Below are 18,656 nucleotides of genomic sequence, written 5' to 3' on the forward strand. Positions count from 1 at the left end.
GAAATGGGGGATGCATCTTACATGGTGTTTTTTACATAATTATTTCTCGTTTTTATAAATTTAGTACATACGCCGTAGGCTGAGGTAGGTTTTACTGTATCATGTGTCCAGTGTTTCCCGAGATGTGAGCTTATTAAAGGAATTAATCTCGATTCCGCAACTAGTTCACTAATCAAGCGAAAAATAACGGAAAAAGTCCTTCCTCTAAATCGAGTTAGTTCTATCGGATTTCGTCAAATTGGGAATATACTGTAGTTCGTTAGATGGGTTTTTCACCTCAAACTGAATCTCGATATAACGGATTTTCTTCTTCATATGGTCTGTTAAATAGAGGTTTCACTGTACATTTAAGATATTCTTTCCTTATTGTGCTGAGTTACCTTTTAATTTTTTTGGGTGCTCATACATTGAGGAGAATCCAGGAAGTTTTATTGACATTGACACCAGAGAAGAAGTCGGTACTCATCAGGGCATTCACCAGTGGACTATTGGTCAAAGATGTAATCTCTGCTTTCCTCAGCCATACTTTGTGAAAGCATCCAGAAGCCAACAATATATATGTGGTGAGTTTTTACTTAAGTGATTTTACAAGGTTTAGGGAGGCAATCATACTTGTATTCACTGGTAACAATGAACAGCACTTTGTTGGAGAAGGCATGCTGTGATTTTGTTGAAATTTTATACATGGCATTCTTGATGACTGCACTTTTAGGTGAACATAGGACAGAAGTCATGGTCAGTGGTCATTGAAGGTTACCCCACTGGTAAAGTTTGCAATAATTTACAAATCAGTTAAAAAGAATGGTTAAAGGGACTACCAGTTTTTTCCAGCTGACAGCTTAACCCATTGACTGTCTAAGGTCAAGAGTAAGTTACAGTACAGCATTTGTTTCCATTCCTTACAAAATTTCATTCCAACTCATTCAGAGAATAAAGCCGATCTCCAGCTAAAACATTTGCTTGCGCATTCAGAGTTGTATCTACATGCCTGGCAGTTATATAGAAAGGAAATCTACTCACTATACAGATCAAAACTCTGAAAATTGCTCATAAGTTTGAATAGGCAAAGGAATGGACCTTACATTAAAACTTTCCCTGCTGTGCACTCAGGAGCCAAGGCCTCCCAAATGATTCAGAGAATCCCCTGTACATAAGGGTCACTGTTGTCATATTGTCCATAAAGAAAACTTTTTTTATGTTCTTAGTTGCTTCTTATGCATGCTGCCTGTCAACCCAGCAGTAATTGGGAACCTGGATGTTAATCAATTTAGGATCATGTCCCGGGGTAATGGTTAGCCAGTGCAGTTGGCGAGTTGTCCGGTCTTCTCGACTATTCCTTAACACTGGGTCATGCAACTTGTTAACTTAGGGTGTGGTTGTTGTGTTGGCGACAGCTTCTATACCTTAAACAAATTCACGCCTAGGTGGCCCTTGGGCCGGCATCCTCAATTACAGAAGGGCCACCATTATATGATGAAACAAGTTACAAAGAACAATGAAGGAACTGTATAAAATGTCTTCTGTGTCATGCACTTGTGGCCAGACTTGATCCAGCACTATGGTGTGGTAGTCATTTATTGGTTATACACCAGCTCAAAGTAGCCTTCTTCCAGGGAGAAAGGTAACCCGCATCAGCCCCCTCATTAAGGGAGTGAGGAAGGGTGATCAGACCTGAGGGTTCCCAGTCAAAAGAGTCAAGGGAACCTTAGTACCTTTCCATTATTACCTGGCAGAAACATCAAGTCAGAAAAGTATGTAAGAGAAGAGAGACAAGAAGAAATGAATGATAGTCTGAATGGAGGAAGTAATGATTTTCAGGTATTTGTTAGTGGCTTCATCAGCAAATGGAACAATAAGAGTAGAAGAGGGAAAGAAAGTAGTGGGTGGTTTGAATAACATCATATAAATATTTTATACTTGAAAGGACAACCAATGTCAGTCGGTAGTAGGCAGCTACTAAACAGAAAGGTACTACCACCTGGGAAGATATTGGAAGTATAATGTGACCCTGCTACCATTTGGTATCACAAAAATTGTGACCAAGTCCCAGGTTGCTGATCTGTCTTTTTGCCACATTACACACACAATTGCAGGGGTCATATTGTCTCTCTTACTATTGACAACACAACATGTATAACCGTACTCACTCTTGATCTGCTGTATTCTTTCTACAGTCAACCCTCACTTTACGAGGTTAATGTAACCGGTACCGCGGAAAGTGAGAAAGTAAAAGTGAATAACATAACATATGGGATTAAATGAAATAGAGACCAGCTGACCCCCAAACTCACTTTCCAACACAATACCTATGTTCTAGTAAAAATAACATCTTAATTTTATGATGGTACATGCACACAATTAATACTTAAAATGAAATACAGTTGCCAAGTTAATGTCCATTCAAATAATGGACTCAACTCCCCTCCCTCTTTATACCACCATCTTCCCTTTCTGAAATTTTTGGGAAAACCACTAGATTTTGGTATAGTAATAAATAATACCTCAAACTAAAGTTAGGATAATATAATTGACATTGCTGGATTCCTTGTAAGACCAGGAATATTTTGAATATAAATGTCATATATTTTGCACAAAAATAATATTTACTAGGTAAACATTATATCTAAAATTTGTATGTCTAATGCAAAATCTATGATGTTTATATTCAAAATGATCATCAAATTGTAAGAATTCCACCAATGTAAATTATATTCTGGCGGGTAATTTGGTATAATTTTATGAGCTAAAACAAATATCTTCAGTTAATAAAAAAATATTCTTCACACCATCGATTTTGGTCCCTCCTACCCACCCACCCCCCACCAACCCTCCCTACCAGATAAATGTGTGAAAAACAAGACTATTTACCTTTTTAGTAATAAATAATAAATCAGACTAAAGTTAGGATAATATAATTGACATTGCTGGATTCCTTGTAAGACCAAGAATGTTTTGAATATAAATGTCATATATTTTGCACAAAAGATAACATATTTACTCAGAATAAACATTACAGTATTACCCCGCCTAACGCGGTTTCACTTAACGCGTTTTATCATATACGCGGTGCCTCGCCAGAGCTGAACTTTCACTTAACACGGATTTTTTCCACATATACGCGGTGAGTGTCCGGCTCGAGACGCTATTTTTAGATTTGCCCCACCCGCCACCCTGCCTGACTGCCTGTTTTAGCTCATAAAATTCATACAAATTACCCGGCCAGAATATAATTTACATTGCTGGAATTCTTATAATTTGGTGATCATTTTGAATATAAACATCATATTTTTGCATTAGACATACAAATTTTTGATAAAAATTTTTCTCAAATTAACTATGTTATCTTTTGTGCAAAATATATGACATTTATATTCAAAATATTCCTGGTCTTACAAGGAATCCAGCAATGTCAATTATATTATCCTAACTTTAGTTTGAGGTTTTATTTATTAAAATTTAGTGGTTATCCCACACATCTCCTTGGGACGGTTGGTGGGGGTGGGGGGGAGGGAGGGACCGACCGACCATCTGTTACCCAGTGAAGAATTATTTTTTTTTTAACTGAAGATATTTATTTTAGCTCATAAAATTCATACAAATTATCCGGTCTGAATATAATTTACATTGCTGGAATTCTTATAATTTGATGATCATTTTGAATATAAACATCATATTTTTGCATTAGACATACAAATTTTAGATAAAAATTTTTCTCAAATTAACTATGTTATCTTTTGTGCAAAATATATGACATTTATATTCAAAATATTCCTGGTCTTACAAGGAATCCAGCAATGTCAATTATATTATCCTAACTTTAATCTGAGGTATTATTTAATACTAAATGTTAAAAACCCTGGAAGGGAGGATTGGTGGGGGGTGGGGGGGAGGGTTGGGACTGACCGCGCGGTTGGAAGAGGGGGGGAGGCAAGGTGTGGTACTTTGATTGACAGATAGTGTTGTGAAGATTATTTTTTTTTTTATTAACTGAAGATATTTGTTTTCGCTCATAAAATTCATACAAATTACCCGGTCAGAATATAATTTACATTGCTGGAATTCTTATAATTTGGTGATCATTTTGAATATAAACATCATATATTTTTCATTAAACATACAAATTTTAGATAAAAATTTTTCTCTAGGTAACTGTTATCTTTTGTGCAAAATATGACATTTATATTCAAAATATTCCTGGTCTTACAAGGAATCCAGCAATGTCAATTGTATTACCCTAACTTTAGTTTGAGGTATTATTTATTAAAATTTAGTGGTTTTCCCCCAAAAATTTCTCTGAGAGGGAAGAGCCAGCGAGTGTAGTGTGAGAGGGGGAGGGAGTTGAGTCCATTATTTGAATGGACATTTACTTGGCGACTGTATTTCTCTTAAGTATTAATTGTGTGCATGTACCATCATAAAATTAAGATGTTATTTTTACTACAACATAGGTATGTGCCTTCAAAAAGTGGAGTTTGGGGGTCGGGCCGGTTTCTATTGGAATTAATCCCATATGTTCTGTTGTTCACTTAACGCGGATTTCACTTAACACGGGACCCTCTGGGTTCTATTGACCGCGTTAAGTGGGGTACAACTGTATATCTAAAATTTGTATGTCTAATGCAAAATCTATGATGTTTATATTCAAAATGATCATCAAATTGTAAGAATTCCAGCAGTGTAAATTATATTCTGGCCGGGTAATTTGTATGAATTTTATGAGCTAAATAAAAAAATTATACGTCTCCCGCGTCCTGGGTTCTGGCAGGGCACCGCGTAAACGTGGAAACCCGGAATGTTGGACCGCGTAAAGTGAGGGTTGACTGTATTCTTTTATTCTTTGATGTCAGTTGACAATAATACCCTGTATTGAAGCGGGGGTCTTCTCGGACGGGTCCCACTGGTCGGGAAGGTTGTAGACCCCAGGGCCGACCTGATCAACATCAAACTACTGGTGCCTGAACTGACGTCACCGCGGTTTCTGGAGGATCGACTTTTTTCACACTTCATTTTTCAAACATTCGCGGCCTGAGATCCAATTTTCCTTGTGTGGAGCACCATCTGTTAACCTCTTACTACTATCTGAACTTCAACTGACCAAAGTAGCTTCACCCAAACCTTTTTAAGTCTCCAACTACAACCTTTATACCTCTTTCCGGTCTAAGGGAGGTGTATGTGCCTACTGCAACACACGTACACCTATAGCTCGACTCATGGATCTTGAATCTTCCCTTTACGATGTCATCTGGCTCAAAATATCTCTTAACAACTGTGACTATTTTCCTTTGTTTCCTATACTGTTCTCCCAACTCTACCAACTATTTAGAATTCTTTGAATACTTATCTCGCTTCTCGCCACGAGTCGTTGCTATCCACACACCCCAACTCCGAGATCCTCTACCCAGGGAATTTCAATGTACATCACAGAGTGGGGCTTGGCTCTGCAAGGGATGACCCAGGTGGAGCCGAGGCACTCTCTTTTTCCTTACTTAATGATCTGGAACAAATAATTAAGCACCCTACACACGTTCCTGATCGACATGGTCAACTTATTAGCAGTCTTGATATTTGTTTTACCTCTAACCCCCTCACACTATTCATACTCAATTTCTGCCCCTTAGGGTCTTCTGATCACAATCCTATTTCTATTAAATCAAACTGGGCATGACCAACTCCCCCGCCCCACCTCTAAACGTCAACTATGGCACTATCGGAGGACAAACTGGCAATCCTTGCGAGAATTCCTCTCCAACCTTCCTTGGGATGAATGTTGCTTTACCACTCAGGACGCCTCGGTATGTGCTGACAGTATTGCTGGGGTAATACAGGGTGGTATGAGTGCATTTATCCCATCTTCTACCAAAACTTTCACTTTACAATCATGGTTTGATCGCTCCTGTTCTCTTGCATGCAGGGAGAGAGATAGGGCATATCAAGTTATGTAACTATCTCCTCTTATTACGCACTCCTCTTTCATTACTTCTAGGAATTGTTGAAAGGCTATTCTTTGTTGGGCCAGCAGAATTTCTTTAAAAGAAAGACCGCTGTCCTGACTGACTCTTCTTCAAGTAAATCCTTCTGGTCCTTCACCAAAAACATCTGTAATAATTTCTGCACTCCCTCTTTTCCTGCTCTCTTCTGACCTGATACCTCTATAGCCAACTCTCCCCCTGATAAAGCCAATCTCTTTGGCACCTTATTCTCAATTAACTCCACCTTAGACGATTCCAATAATTCCTATAATCTCCACTCGTAGGGTTGCCGGTGTGTTATCCAGGTTGGATGTGAGTAAGGCGCATGGCCCGGACGGAATACCCCCTCGTGTTCTGAGAGAGTGTGTTGAAGTTCTGGCCCCTGTGCTTGCTCGCCTCTTTTGCCTTTGTCTCAAAACCCAAACTTTTCCTTCTTCTTGGAAGCATGCCTCAGTTCAGCCCATCCAAAAGAAGGGTGACCATTCCAATTCCTCTATCTCCCCATTGCCCAACTTCATCCCTCTAAGATTTTCGATATCTTGAACTCTCATTTTCTCCGTCACCTTGAATGCCATTCTCTTTTTTTGTATCACCAGTATGGCTTTCACCAGGCAAAATCTACTGGTGATCTCTCCTACTGCACCCATCTTTGGTCATCCTCTCTTAGGGATTATGGGGAAACTTTCATCGTGGCCCTCGACATCTCCAAAGCATTTGCTTTCTAAACTTCCCTCTTATGGTTTCTCTCCCCCAATTTGTTCTCTAATTTCTAGCTTCCTTGAGAACCAATCCATGGCAGTTGTTGTCGAGGGATCGATCTCTCGCTCTTTCTCTAACAATAGTGGTGTCCCACAGGGTTCTGTTCCGTCACCTACTCTCTTCCTTCTTTTTATCAATGATTTACTTCACACTAAGACTAATTCTATCCATTCTTACACTGATAATTCTACTCTTCACTTTTTTCCCTTCCCCCTAATTCTCAACTAGATCTGTTTCTAGAGCTGATATCATTATATCTATCAATGCGGATCTGTGCAGCATCTCCGAATGGGAAGGTAGAAACTTGGTTAAATTCAATAGTAATAAAACTCAGTATTTACCAATTACACTTTCCAAATTAGATGATCTCCCACCAATCACATTTCAGGATGCAATCATTCTGCCAAATTCTAAAATAGATATGCTAGGCCTCACCATTTCCTCTAATATGTCATGAAAGCCACACCACCTCAACATTGCTAAAGTTGCCTCCCGAAAGCTGGGAATGCTGTACAAATACTGTAGCTACTTCACGCCTGAGCAGTTGCTTCAAGTATACAGTAGAACGTCGATTTAAAGCGATTCAATTTAAGATTATTGATTTAAAGTGACACCCACAATTAAGGACAATATTTTAATTTAAAGTGAATCTTTCCTATTTTGCGTGAGTCTAGCTGGCGCATCATATTTTAAAATTCGCTCCTAATGTTTCTCTGGGCACGCTACACTGTCCTAAGGGCAAAGCTGTACTGTACATGTACTCAAAATAATGTACTGTACTAAATGATTACTAAAAAATTTTTCTAGTGCAAACTATAGCATGTTTATATTGAAATTAACCACTCTCTTATAAGAATTCCAGCAATGTAAATTATGTTCTCCCTGGTCACTTCTGTGACATTTTATAAACATTAAACAAAAACTCAATCTAAAGAACATAAATAAACAAATAAATACTTCCCAGCCAGGGTTGAGTAGTTATGGGCTTACAGTTTTTATCTTATATAATATCACAGACTAAAGTTAGGAGAATATAATTTGCATTGCTAGAATCCTTGCAAGACAGCGAATAATTTGAATATAAATGTCATATATTTTGCACAAGAGAAATTTTTTTTAGCCCTTTAATAAAATTAGTTAGAACTAAAATTTGTATGTCTAATGCAAACTATAGCATGTTTATATTCAAACTAATCACTATGTTATAAGAATTCCAGCATTGTTAATTATATTTTACCAGGTCAGTTCAGTGACATTTTATAAGAGAAAAACTTAGTCACTCTTAAGGACAGATAAATAAATAAGCACCTTGGCATCAACTGTCAAACATATCACCTCACCTCCCTCCCTCCCCCCATCTTCCCAGCCAGTAAACAGACCATTTTGCATCCCTTAATTTTAGCTGTGTTGATTTATGAGTGTTTGTTTTAACATAATACTACAAAAAACAATGTTTTGTTTATTCTAAGAGATGGGCTGAGGTGCATCTGGGTTGACTCTCAAACTAAATTATTCTATTGAAACAACGTTTTGATTTAGTGCGAATTCCGTTGAAAGCGACCTCTCTTGGAACGTATCTCGTGTTATATCGACGTTCTGTTTAAGGGATTCATTCGTCTTAACTTGGAGTACTGCTCTCATATCTGGGGTGGCTCTTCTGTCCAACTGTTAGATAGGGTGGAATCAAAGGCATTTTGTCTGATTAACTCTCCTCCTTTAGTTGATAATCTTTCTTCCCTTTCTCTTTGCCGCAATGTTGCCTCACTCTCTCTCTTTTACAGGTACTTTAACGGGCAATGTTTGGTGAATTTGGCATCCTGTGTACCGCCGGTAAGGCCGTGGGCTCATAACACTCGTCTTGCCTGCGGTGCCCACTGTTTCTCTGTGGATGTCGGTCACACTAGAGTAACCCATTATAGTAAATCCTTCTTACCTCACTTAGCCAAATTGTGGAATGCTCTGCCTTCTTCTGTGTTTCCATACTCATACAAATTGTCTCACTTCAAAAAGCTGGTTTTCCGGCATATTCGTTATGTAGATTAATATACCCGGTAATCTTTTTCTTTTCTATTTTTAATTTCTTTTTAATTATTTTTCCGCCTCCTAAGCCCTGCTGAGAGTCGATGACCTGTGCCCGAGTGGGCTATTCCCCGTAAAAAAAAAAAAAAAAAATTCTACTGTTACATTATTCATTCCATATTTGATATCTTGTCAATATAATTTTCAATCACCAAAGTCAGAGGTTAGGATTTCCTGAAATTTCTCCCATATTGTAGTTTTTTTTAATCTCTCAAGAAAGACATAACTAATAGGAGGAAATTAATATTTGTTGCTTGCAAAAAAAAAAGCCACGTACCATACTTCAATTCATCAGCTTCTGCAGCTGTCAGTTGGATAGTCTACAATTGTTTTCTGACTTAAACATGAATACCTTATTTTTCAGGCTTCTGGCACTCATCATCCTGCACTCTTCACCTCAACAATGTTTACTGAACCAATCTACTGGATACACAGTCCAGCATCACAACTTTTTACAAAAGGCCAACTAGAATGTCAGTTTCGATTCCAGAATACAGCATCTCTGGTCCCTTGTGTTATAACTACACACACTCATAATCCATGGCACCATTCCCCAACACAAAATAACATGGTGGTGAGCTTAGCAACTCCTCTCCGTGCAATCACACCAGGACAGGTACGTTTCCTTGGAATTTATACAAAGTACAGAAATAAGACATAGGGTTGGGATATTAACTTTAAAAATTTGACAAGAAAATTTAATTTGGGAAATAATACCAACTCATTCCACTTATTTTGATTATAATAAAGTTAATTTTAAAAGTTTACTAGTTAATCAATTATCTTTGTTGCTTTCTTGGAAGTATTCCATAAAACCAGTAATATATGTAACTATAGTGCATTTTTTCTCAGCTGAGAAAAGATGCCCCGCCCCCTCCTCAAAAGTTACAGCTGATTGGCTGTTGCAAACATGTCCGATTTTGTCCTGAAGTAATGATGAATTTCTTAACGAGTTTATTCATAATCATTGGGATGACCGTTTCTAACGAAAAAGATATTTGGCTAAGTTATATAAAGACATCCATTCATTATTTCAAACATATGCACGTAGGAAGTTTATCAGAAGTATTATACATGAATTAACTGTTAAACTCTGGTAGCAAATTCACGCTTTCGAAGGATGCATTTAATATATACTTATTTTTACCCACAGTAATGCATACTAAGACAAATTACGTATCAGTAATACTACATTATGCAAAAACAACATTTGAAAAGATCAGATTCACATTGAAATACTCTATTACACAACCGTTAGCAGAGGCGGGAAAAATATAAAGTACTGTAGTTCGCAGTCATATTTCCCACCTGCTAACGGTCGTATAATATTTCAATGTGAATTTGATCTTTTAAAATGTTATTTTGCAAAATGTAGTATTACTGATACGTAATTTGTCTTAGTATGCCGTATTGTGGGTAAAAATAAGTATACCCTGTACCGGTATATTAAATGCATCCTCCAAAAGCGTGAATTTGCTACCAGAGTTTAACAGTTAACTCATGTATCATACTTCTGATAAACTTCCTACATGCTTATGTTTGAAATAATGAACGTATGTATCTTTTTTAATTTAGCTAAATATATTTCTTGTCAGAAACGGTCATCCCAACGATTATGAATAAACCCATTTAGAAATACATCATTACTCAGGACAAAATCGGACAGGTTTGCAACAGCCAATCAGCTGTAAGTTTTGAGATGGGGGCGGGGCATTTTTTCTCAGCTGAGAAAAAATGCACTATAGAACCTGTACTCATATATGTTTAATTGCATTGTCTCTAATAAAATTATATGTAATTCTTCTGAAGGCTCTTTATGCTCGTGAACTAACTTGACTGGACTTTACATACCCCGGGCTCAGGTCATCCCACATAATCTACTCAATAGCTCTTTAGTTTTGTCTACGTAGTGTAACTGTGAGACAGCTAGATATTTGCATTAGACTATGATAAGTATGGATTATGAAATGCATATGTTAAAGCAGCAAAGACTGCTATCAGCATGATTGGCAACTGACACTTCCACTTAACCCTCTGGTATTTGCATAGATATTAAGTACTGTTATGTTGAATGTTAATAACATTAATGAATGAATTTTTATTTCCTCAAACAGTATGCAGTTTTCTACATTGGTGATGAGTGTATAGGGTCTGCCCGAATTATACGCCCTGGACCTTCACTGTACGCACTAAATGTAGGTGAATGTAGAACTCGTATTTTAAAGGAAAGGTTGAGACAGCCACCTCCGTCTGGCAAAGAAAGAATTCCAGGTAAACGTGCCCCTAAGCAAGAAGCTACAAAAGATTAAAGAATTCATTTACACTAATGTGGTACACATCCTTGGTTGTGCAAAAAACGGGTAAAATTCATAATACGTACAGGCACTGTAGTGTTTTTCTAAGGAATATCTGAATGAAAATTGTTTGATTACCCAATATTACAGTATTGCCAAAGTTAAAGTAAATATTGTCGATACTTATAACTGTACTGTACGGTGGTCCCACGGTTAACGAACACAATTCATTCCAGAAGGTCGTTCGTTAACCGAAACCATTGTTTCAATGGGATTTTGGGTAATTGGTTCCAGCTCACCGAAAATTACATACAAACTAAAAATAAATGCCGGAAAGTACACTTACTTTGAGGTGTGCATGTAGAAGGCTCCTGGTTGATGATGATGGGAATTAGAAGTGGGGGTGGAGGAGAAGGAAGAGAAGTCACCCCATGCTTCATTCTGCCATTTCACCCATAAAATCTTAAGTTCACTTGGTGTAATTCAAGATTATTTTTTTTAAATCAACACTGCACTGCATTATATATTGTCAATATGTAAAATAAATTTCAGAATGACCAATAATTGTACTGTAAAAATAGTTTATGTTCGAGTCTCAAGCAAGATGCTACCTCCACTGAGCAGACACAAACTGACGCCATTCTGAGCGAGTCAAGTGGCTGTTTGGCGTGCTAAAAACTAGTTCCCTGTACTTCAATAATGATGTTAAATAATTGTTTAAATGACTAAAAATTTTAATAATTTTAATATATTTTTAATAATTTTAATATATTTTTAATATACAAGACTTTTAAAATTATTGAATAGTACAACCTTCTTGATATTTACTCAAATGGTAACAAATTTAAGCCCTAAAACCGATTACTGTATTGGCTGAGTAATACTCCAGCTGGTGAGCAGGCGAAAACATGACACGATTTCGTTAACCGAATTTTTGTTCGTTAATCGAGTTGAAGATTCTTATGGAAGGTAATTCGTTAACCAAAATTTTGTTAACCGAGGGATCACTGTACTATATTTATGGATTAGTCTAACCTTGAACAACAGTGAATGATAGATTTACCATAAAATTCAAAATATCTGAGCCTTTCTTGTGCCCATTCATAGTCAAATCTCCTTTACAGCTCTGTAGGTCATTGGCTCAATTTTTCATTTTATTGTCATTGTGTGGGTTAAGGTGCTAACCCACGCAAGTATGAGAAGGCTGTAAAACATTTGAAACGTGAATAAATTGTGCCTTTTAACTTTGATTATGAAGTTTATTTCACATATGAATCTTCACAGAGATGCTGTCAATGAGCATTTTGTTCAGTTGTCTTATGTGCAAGCTTTCCCCCTTTAGTTTATTGATGAACCATGGATATAAATTCCTAATGTTACAGAGGAGAGAAGTGTGGCGTGGCCAGGGCACTTTAGTCCACCCAGGTTAGAAGTGAAAGTGTAGTGTTGACTATACTGCCTCCTTGTGTATCAGATTTATTATATACAGTGTACTGTACTGTATCCACACTGTTCAAAACCAGCCATTTTAACATAAGTGATTCCCAGTGGTAAAGTTAACTGAAGGATTCCAATAAAAAGGTCTCATCCTAGTATATCATTTTACTTAAAAAAGTAATTAAATAAGAAGGGTAGGATACTCAAATGTATATTTGGGACTGTAGCTATGCTATAGCGCATTTTTTCCCAGCTTTGAAAAGATGCCCTGCCCCCTCCTCAAAACTTACAGCTGATTGGCTGTTGGAAACCTGTCCAATTTTGTCCTGAAGCAATGATGTATTTCTAAACGAGTTTATTCATAATTGTTGGGATGACCGTTTCTGAAAAGAAATATATTTAGCTAAATTAAAAAAAGATACATACGTTCATCATTTCAAACATAAGCACGTAGGAAGTTTATCAGAAGTATTATACATGAGTTAGCTGTTAAACAACGGTAGCAAATTTGCACTTGGAGGATGCATTTAATATACCGGTACAGGGTATACTTATTTTTACCCACAATAAGGCATACCAAGACAAATTACGTATCAGTAATACTAAATTTTGCAAAAAACTTTTTAAAAGATCAAAATCACATTGAAATAATATACTGCCAACAACTTCATATTTGATTCATGTAATACTTCTGATAAACTTCCTCTGTGCTTAGGTTTGAAATAATGAATGAAAGTCTTTATATAATTTAACCAAATATCTTTCTCATTAGAAACGGTCATCCCAACGATTATAGGGTTATGAATAAACTCATTAAGAAATACATCATTACTTCAGGACAAAATCGGACATGTTTGCAACAGCCAATCGGCTGTAACTTTTGAGGAGGGGGCGGGGTGTCTTTTCTCAGCTGAGAAAAAATGCACTATAGTACTGTATACTATATAGATGAATTATAATCATAATCAAATTATGATTGCACTTTAATATCCACATATAATGTTAAACATCACCCAAACCCTAAAAATTTATTTTATTTGAAAACTGATGTAAGAAATGAGAGCAACAACAAAAGGCAGTGAACATCTTTTTATGCTGTAAATAATGAAATGGCTTAATATCTAATTCCCATAGATGTTATTCTACACTGCCTGATGCTGAAAGGCATCCAATACACTTGAGAAGTTTGGACATGACTGATCAGTACCAAATTTACCCAATGACAAATACAGTATTGCTAAATTTCATTCTATGTGCCAATGTAATTTGTTTTGAGTAATTAGCATGACAAACCAAACATGAACTTTTTTTTTATCAAACATGTAGTATTACATTAATATTGAAATGCAGTAGCACAGCTTGTCATGCATCTCTAGCTTTCTATATTGCTGTTCAGAAAAGTGCAACAATTGCATTTCTTTATTAAAAAATGGACCTATTAAATCTGAACTAGGCTTATTGCAAAAATGTAGAATAAATCCAGACCCATACCACACACTTATATTAACTGAGAGCTAATATTCCTTAGTGTGCTAATAAGTAACAGTGCAATTATGTTAGCATTTCTGAAAACAGCCCATTGTAACATTTTTAAAATATTAATTTCAACAAATAATTGAACCTACCAGTAATTCATAATAATAGTAAAGCACAATGGAGTTCCGAATCCTGCTCAATAATATTTATGGCGCAAACAGCAAAAAGAGGAACAAATGCATTAACACTTCAAAGGATTAACAATCATGGGACAAAACAGTTACAATTAAACATTTATTTTACTAAATAAAAATACAATATTCCTTAAAATTAATGTCCAGTTCAAAATAGATGACCAATTATTCTGAAAGCCAAAGGTGGATTAACAAAATTAATCAAAACTCCCATTACTCAATACCATGATGTAAGATACTGAATAATCCAATCACTAGTAGTAAATGAAAACAAGTAATATAAAAAATCCATAATGTGGTGCACAACTACCCATATCCACCTTAAAGGCTTTAATCTGTATAGTTCATTTCTTAGAATTTCTCCAATTCTCACTTCAATCATTTTCAAAGATTGGTTCTGTCAGTCCTCCTCTACAGTGAAGTCCTTACAAGAATAGCAAGAGAAACCTATCCAATGCTGAACGAAGTAGCACACTATTCAAAACTTGCTATAACATTTTCTTACATGTCAAAAATATAAAAAAAAATGGTCATTGGATTCACACCATCAGAAGTAGTTTTGCAGAGATGTTTCAAATCTTTGCAGTTACTTCTTACCATCATCTCTCTTAGTTTCTGCTTTTTGCTGCTTTAGTCTCATCATTTCAGCATCTCTCTGCTTGCGAGCTTCAAGGGTCATGCCCTTGTTTCCGTCCTGTAAAAAAAAAAAAAAAAAATTGTTAGAGTAACCACCATTTTAATATCATAATCAACACACTACAATACTGTATTAATAAACAGTACACTACTATCATCATTAATCCTTCCTAAGAAGTAAAAAATTATTAGTCTCATATACCCCACTGTACTATTCAATAAGAGTGAAAAGCAGTGGACAGTGTATGCCTACTGTAGGCTAGTATGTAGAGGGTGTATGTACAGTACATGTACTGTATACAAAGGGAAAATCACTCCTTTATGGAGGGGGAATCAAGTGACAGTAGATGATACAGGACAAAGGCAGGCCATCCTGTATCACCATATCACCATTTGGCTTGCCTGCATCACAAGCTCAAGATGACTGCATTTGCAAGGGAGTACAGTACAATAGTACCCCGATACACCTGACCAATTGAGGCAGACCCCCAGAAAATGCGAATCTGGGGTAGGGAGTTGGAGATAACACTGCTTATCAGGACCATATAAAAAAAAAGAAAACCAACTGTTATATAATGTTATTAATGCACTTCAACAACTAAAGTTAGTAAAACACTATTATACCAAGAATATAAAAAATATGAAACAGAAAACTCTGGGTTGAAAATCAGACACAAGTCTGCTTGTCAAACAACTGTTTTTACCGAGATGATTGTTACGTACAGTAAACCCTTAAACTGCAGGTTTAAACAAAGCGACTCTTCGACCCTTGCCATTCCACTGGCTGCACTACAGGTTGCATGGGGAGCAAGGGAAGTCATGTACATGCATCTGACAACTTCCACTACTGGCTGCGAGGGTCCTCTACGGTGGCGCAGGAGTTCCACTGCATCTTAGAGACAGACTACACACCCATGCTCTTCATATTTCTTATTTAATAGTTTTATATTATATTTTCATTATTTCTAAGTATTGAAATGATTTTTACACAACTTTTCATTATTTCTAAGTATTGAAATGATTTTTACACAACTTTACATTATTTCTAAGTATTGAAATGATTTTTACACAACTTTTTTAGTTTCATAATATGTAACAATGGCAACTTGTATTACCATCTTATATAGTATAATATTTTCCCTTTTTATGCTATCAATTATTTTTTTCTAAATATTCTCTGCTGAAATCAACTTGATAATCAGTGGCAATGAGGATAAAGTAACCTTACACCAGAGGTGGTTGCGTAATGCACATTTAAACTGAAATAGACCTAACCAGCAGTCGCCAGATGCACTATTGACAAACTGCCCACTGCTTCCACACTTACGATCACCTCCCACACAGAATACATATTAGAGAATTGAAATGATTCTTCCACAACTTTTATCATTTTATTATATGTAACAATGGCAACATGCATTACCATCTCGCAGGCCATAGCTGACTGGCATGTCAGCCTGCTGACTCCCGGCATGTCTCAGAAAACGGACTTTGTTGGCTTCACCAATTATTCTACTCTATTTAACTGTAAAATATGAAAAATGAAGAACATGGATGCATAAGTGTGTGTGACAAGTGAACATGTATCTATGGAGGCGGTCCTAGCCAAGGCCTTGGCTATAAATTACGTGGCTGACTCGCCAACCCAGCTGCCTCATATAGTGTTACTTGTAATGAAACTTTAAAAGTTTTGAAAAAAAATTATAATACTCTAATGTGGTTTAGAAATAAAGAAAATATAATATAAAACAAGAAAACGAAGAACACGGGTGTGTATGTGTGAGAAGTGAACGTGTATCTATGGAGGCGGTTCAAGCCAAGGCCTTGGCTATAAATTATGTGGCCGACCCACCATATTGTTACTTGTAATGAAATTATAAAAGTAGTGAAAAAATCATTACAATACAGCATCCCCTTCAAATTCGCTAGGGTTAGGTTCTCAAAATGGCAGCAAATCGCCAAATCTGCGAATAACATTTGCTGACCAGGGGAGGGGGGTACATTTTTACTTGTGTACAAAGAAATGTATATTCCCTTTGTGTGTTTACCCTTAGGAAAATTATTTCTTTAACCTGTATTGTATGTGAGGCACTCCGCATTAGAAGGGGGTGAAGCGACACCCCGGCCAAAATGTGTTTTTTGATGGATATCACTATTTTCACCCTTCCTCTACATGTTGGCGTTGGATGTAACCCTCTAGCTAGAATAGAAATATGGTTGGAGTCCTTCTTAAATAAGGTGTGATTTTGCCATCTGGCTGTGTGCTCAGTCAAAGAAGGTGGCAACATCCCAAATAGGTAGTAGGCAGCTATCAAATAGGGAGGTACTACCATCTGAGAAGATATTGGAAGCATGATGTGTTGTCTAATGGTAGACCCTGCTGCCATATGGCATCACAAAAATTTTGACCAAGTCCCAGGTTGATGATCTGCAGGGTCTCAATTGTTTCTCTTACTTTGACAACACAACATACATACTGTATATTGTTTCTCACTATTGATTTTTATTTTTTTTTTCAAGTTTGTATTTCTTTATGGTTCATTATTATTATTATTATTAGTGTTGTTGTTGTAATTATTAACACTATAATTAGTTTATTATTTAATTTTTACTTATTGTATTTTTATTATAAATTTTATTTACTGTGAATTATTATTATTACATTTTTGCCCCACAGGCCCACAATAAGAAGAAAAATTTGCAGAAAAATTTGATTATTGTTGGTCTGAAGATCAAACCACTGTACATCACGGGTAGTTATTGTCATCCAACTAGTGATAAAATGTCAGATTCTGTATAGTTTCCATGTTACAATACATTTAAGATGTATTAATTTGAGTGAATTTGAAGTGAAAACCCCATAGGTTTTTGTAATCATTTATTCACAGATCTTTAGTGTAACCCCTCTTTGTTACAACCTAAAGAAATTGTTCAAAGTTGCCCCCTTCTGTCCCAATGCAGGCCTGCACATGCCGTACCATTGGTTGTTTGACGCGTTCCAGAATGCCTGGACTATGTTTAATTTGCTCGCACCTGTCACAAACACGTGGGCATATGCAGAATCTGACATTTTACCATAGAGACATTGTGGTTTAGAATTACCCAAGGATTTCATCCTCCAATTTAATGTACTCTTTGCTGAATCACCTTGTGTATGGCAGGATATGTAGTTAGCAACAGATATGCGAGGACGCCTTCAGGCAAGGAAAGCAAGACTACCACCATAATAAAGGAACAACACGCATATTCCACTCTATCCCTCGTCCGCGGTGTCATTGTTTCGCACATAATCTGTGCTGTACTTTATTATTTTTTTTACTTTGTGTACATATTGTTCAAACAGATGCTATGTATCAGTTTACTGTAATGTCAGGATTTGACTTCCTTCCTTCTGCTTATGACAGCCAGAAATAATTGCATACCTCTCCTCACATCACCTTAATTAGGTCATTGTCTCAGCATGTCGCTTCCGATCATGGATTACTTAAGTGATGGATTGGCAGTGTGGGAAAAACTTGAATGGCGGGTGGCATTCAGCATGGACGTCCTATTTGTAACTCTGTACAATATATTCTCAGAAAAAGTCCTATTTATATACACCAAGTGTTTGACTTCCCCTGCACACTTAACCCAAAAGCATTGCAAATAAAGAGGTACGGACAAGGCAAAATAATAAAACAGAATCTACTAGATCATCTGGGGCTCCCAGACAGTTTACACCTATACAGTACGCAACCAGTCTTATTACTACATTACCCATGGGCAAACAATACCTTGTGTTTCAGTACATAAGGTCAAGATACTCCTTTACA

At 36.5% G+C, this 18,656-nt stretch overlaps 2 protein-coding genes across 2 annotated transcripts in view; one reads left to right on the plus strand and one right to left on the minus strand.

The window, feature by feature from the left end:
- Positions 1-536: 536 nt before the first annotated feature.
- LOC121870401 (mitochondrial tRNA-specific 2-thiouridylase 1-like) lies at positions 537-11,381 on the plus strand (the record flags this gene model as incomplete). Its single annotated transcript, XM_042372234.1, is given in 3 exon segments — positions 537-563; positions 9,172-9,423; positions 10,922-11,381. Coding segments are annotated over 3 exon segments (474 nt in total), but the record flags the coding sequence as incomplete, so codon positions are not given.
- Positions 11,382-14,294: 2,913 nt separating this feature from the next.
- The window catches only part of LOC121870405 (modifier of protein aggregation 4-like), a 73,020-nt gene continuing 68,658 nt past the window's right edge, over positions 14,295-18,656 (minus strand). The window contains exon 4 of the mRNA XM_042372242.1: positions 14,295-14,902. Coding sequence (XP_042228176.1) covers positions 14,795-14,902 — 108 coding nt within the window. The 3' untranslated portion in view covers positions 14,295-14,794. The remainder of the gene's footprint in view (positions 14,903-18,656) is intronic.

The sequence above is a fragment of the Homarus americanus genome, unplaced genomic scaffold (assembly GCF_018991925.1).
Source record: "Homarus americanus isolate GMGI-L3 unplaced genomic scaffold, GMGI_Hamer_2.0 scaffold40856, whole genome shotgun sequence".
NCBI lineage: Eukaryota > Metazoa > Arthropoda > Malacostraca > Decapoda > Nephropidae > Homarus > Homarus americanus.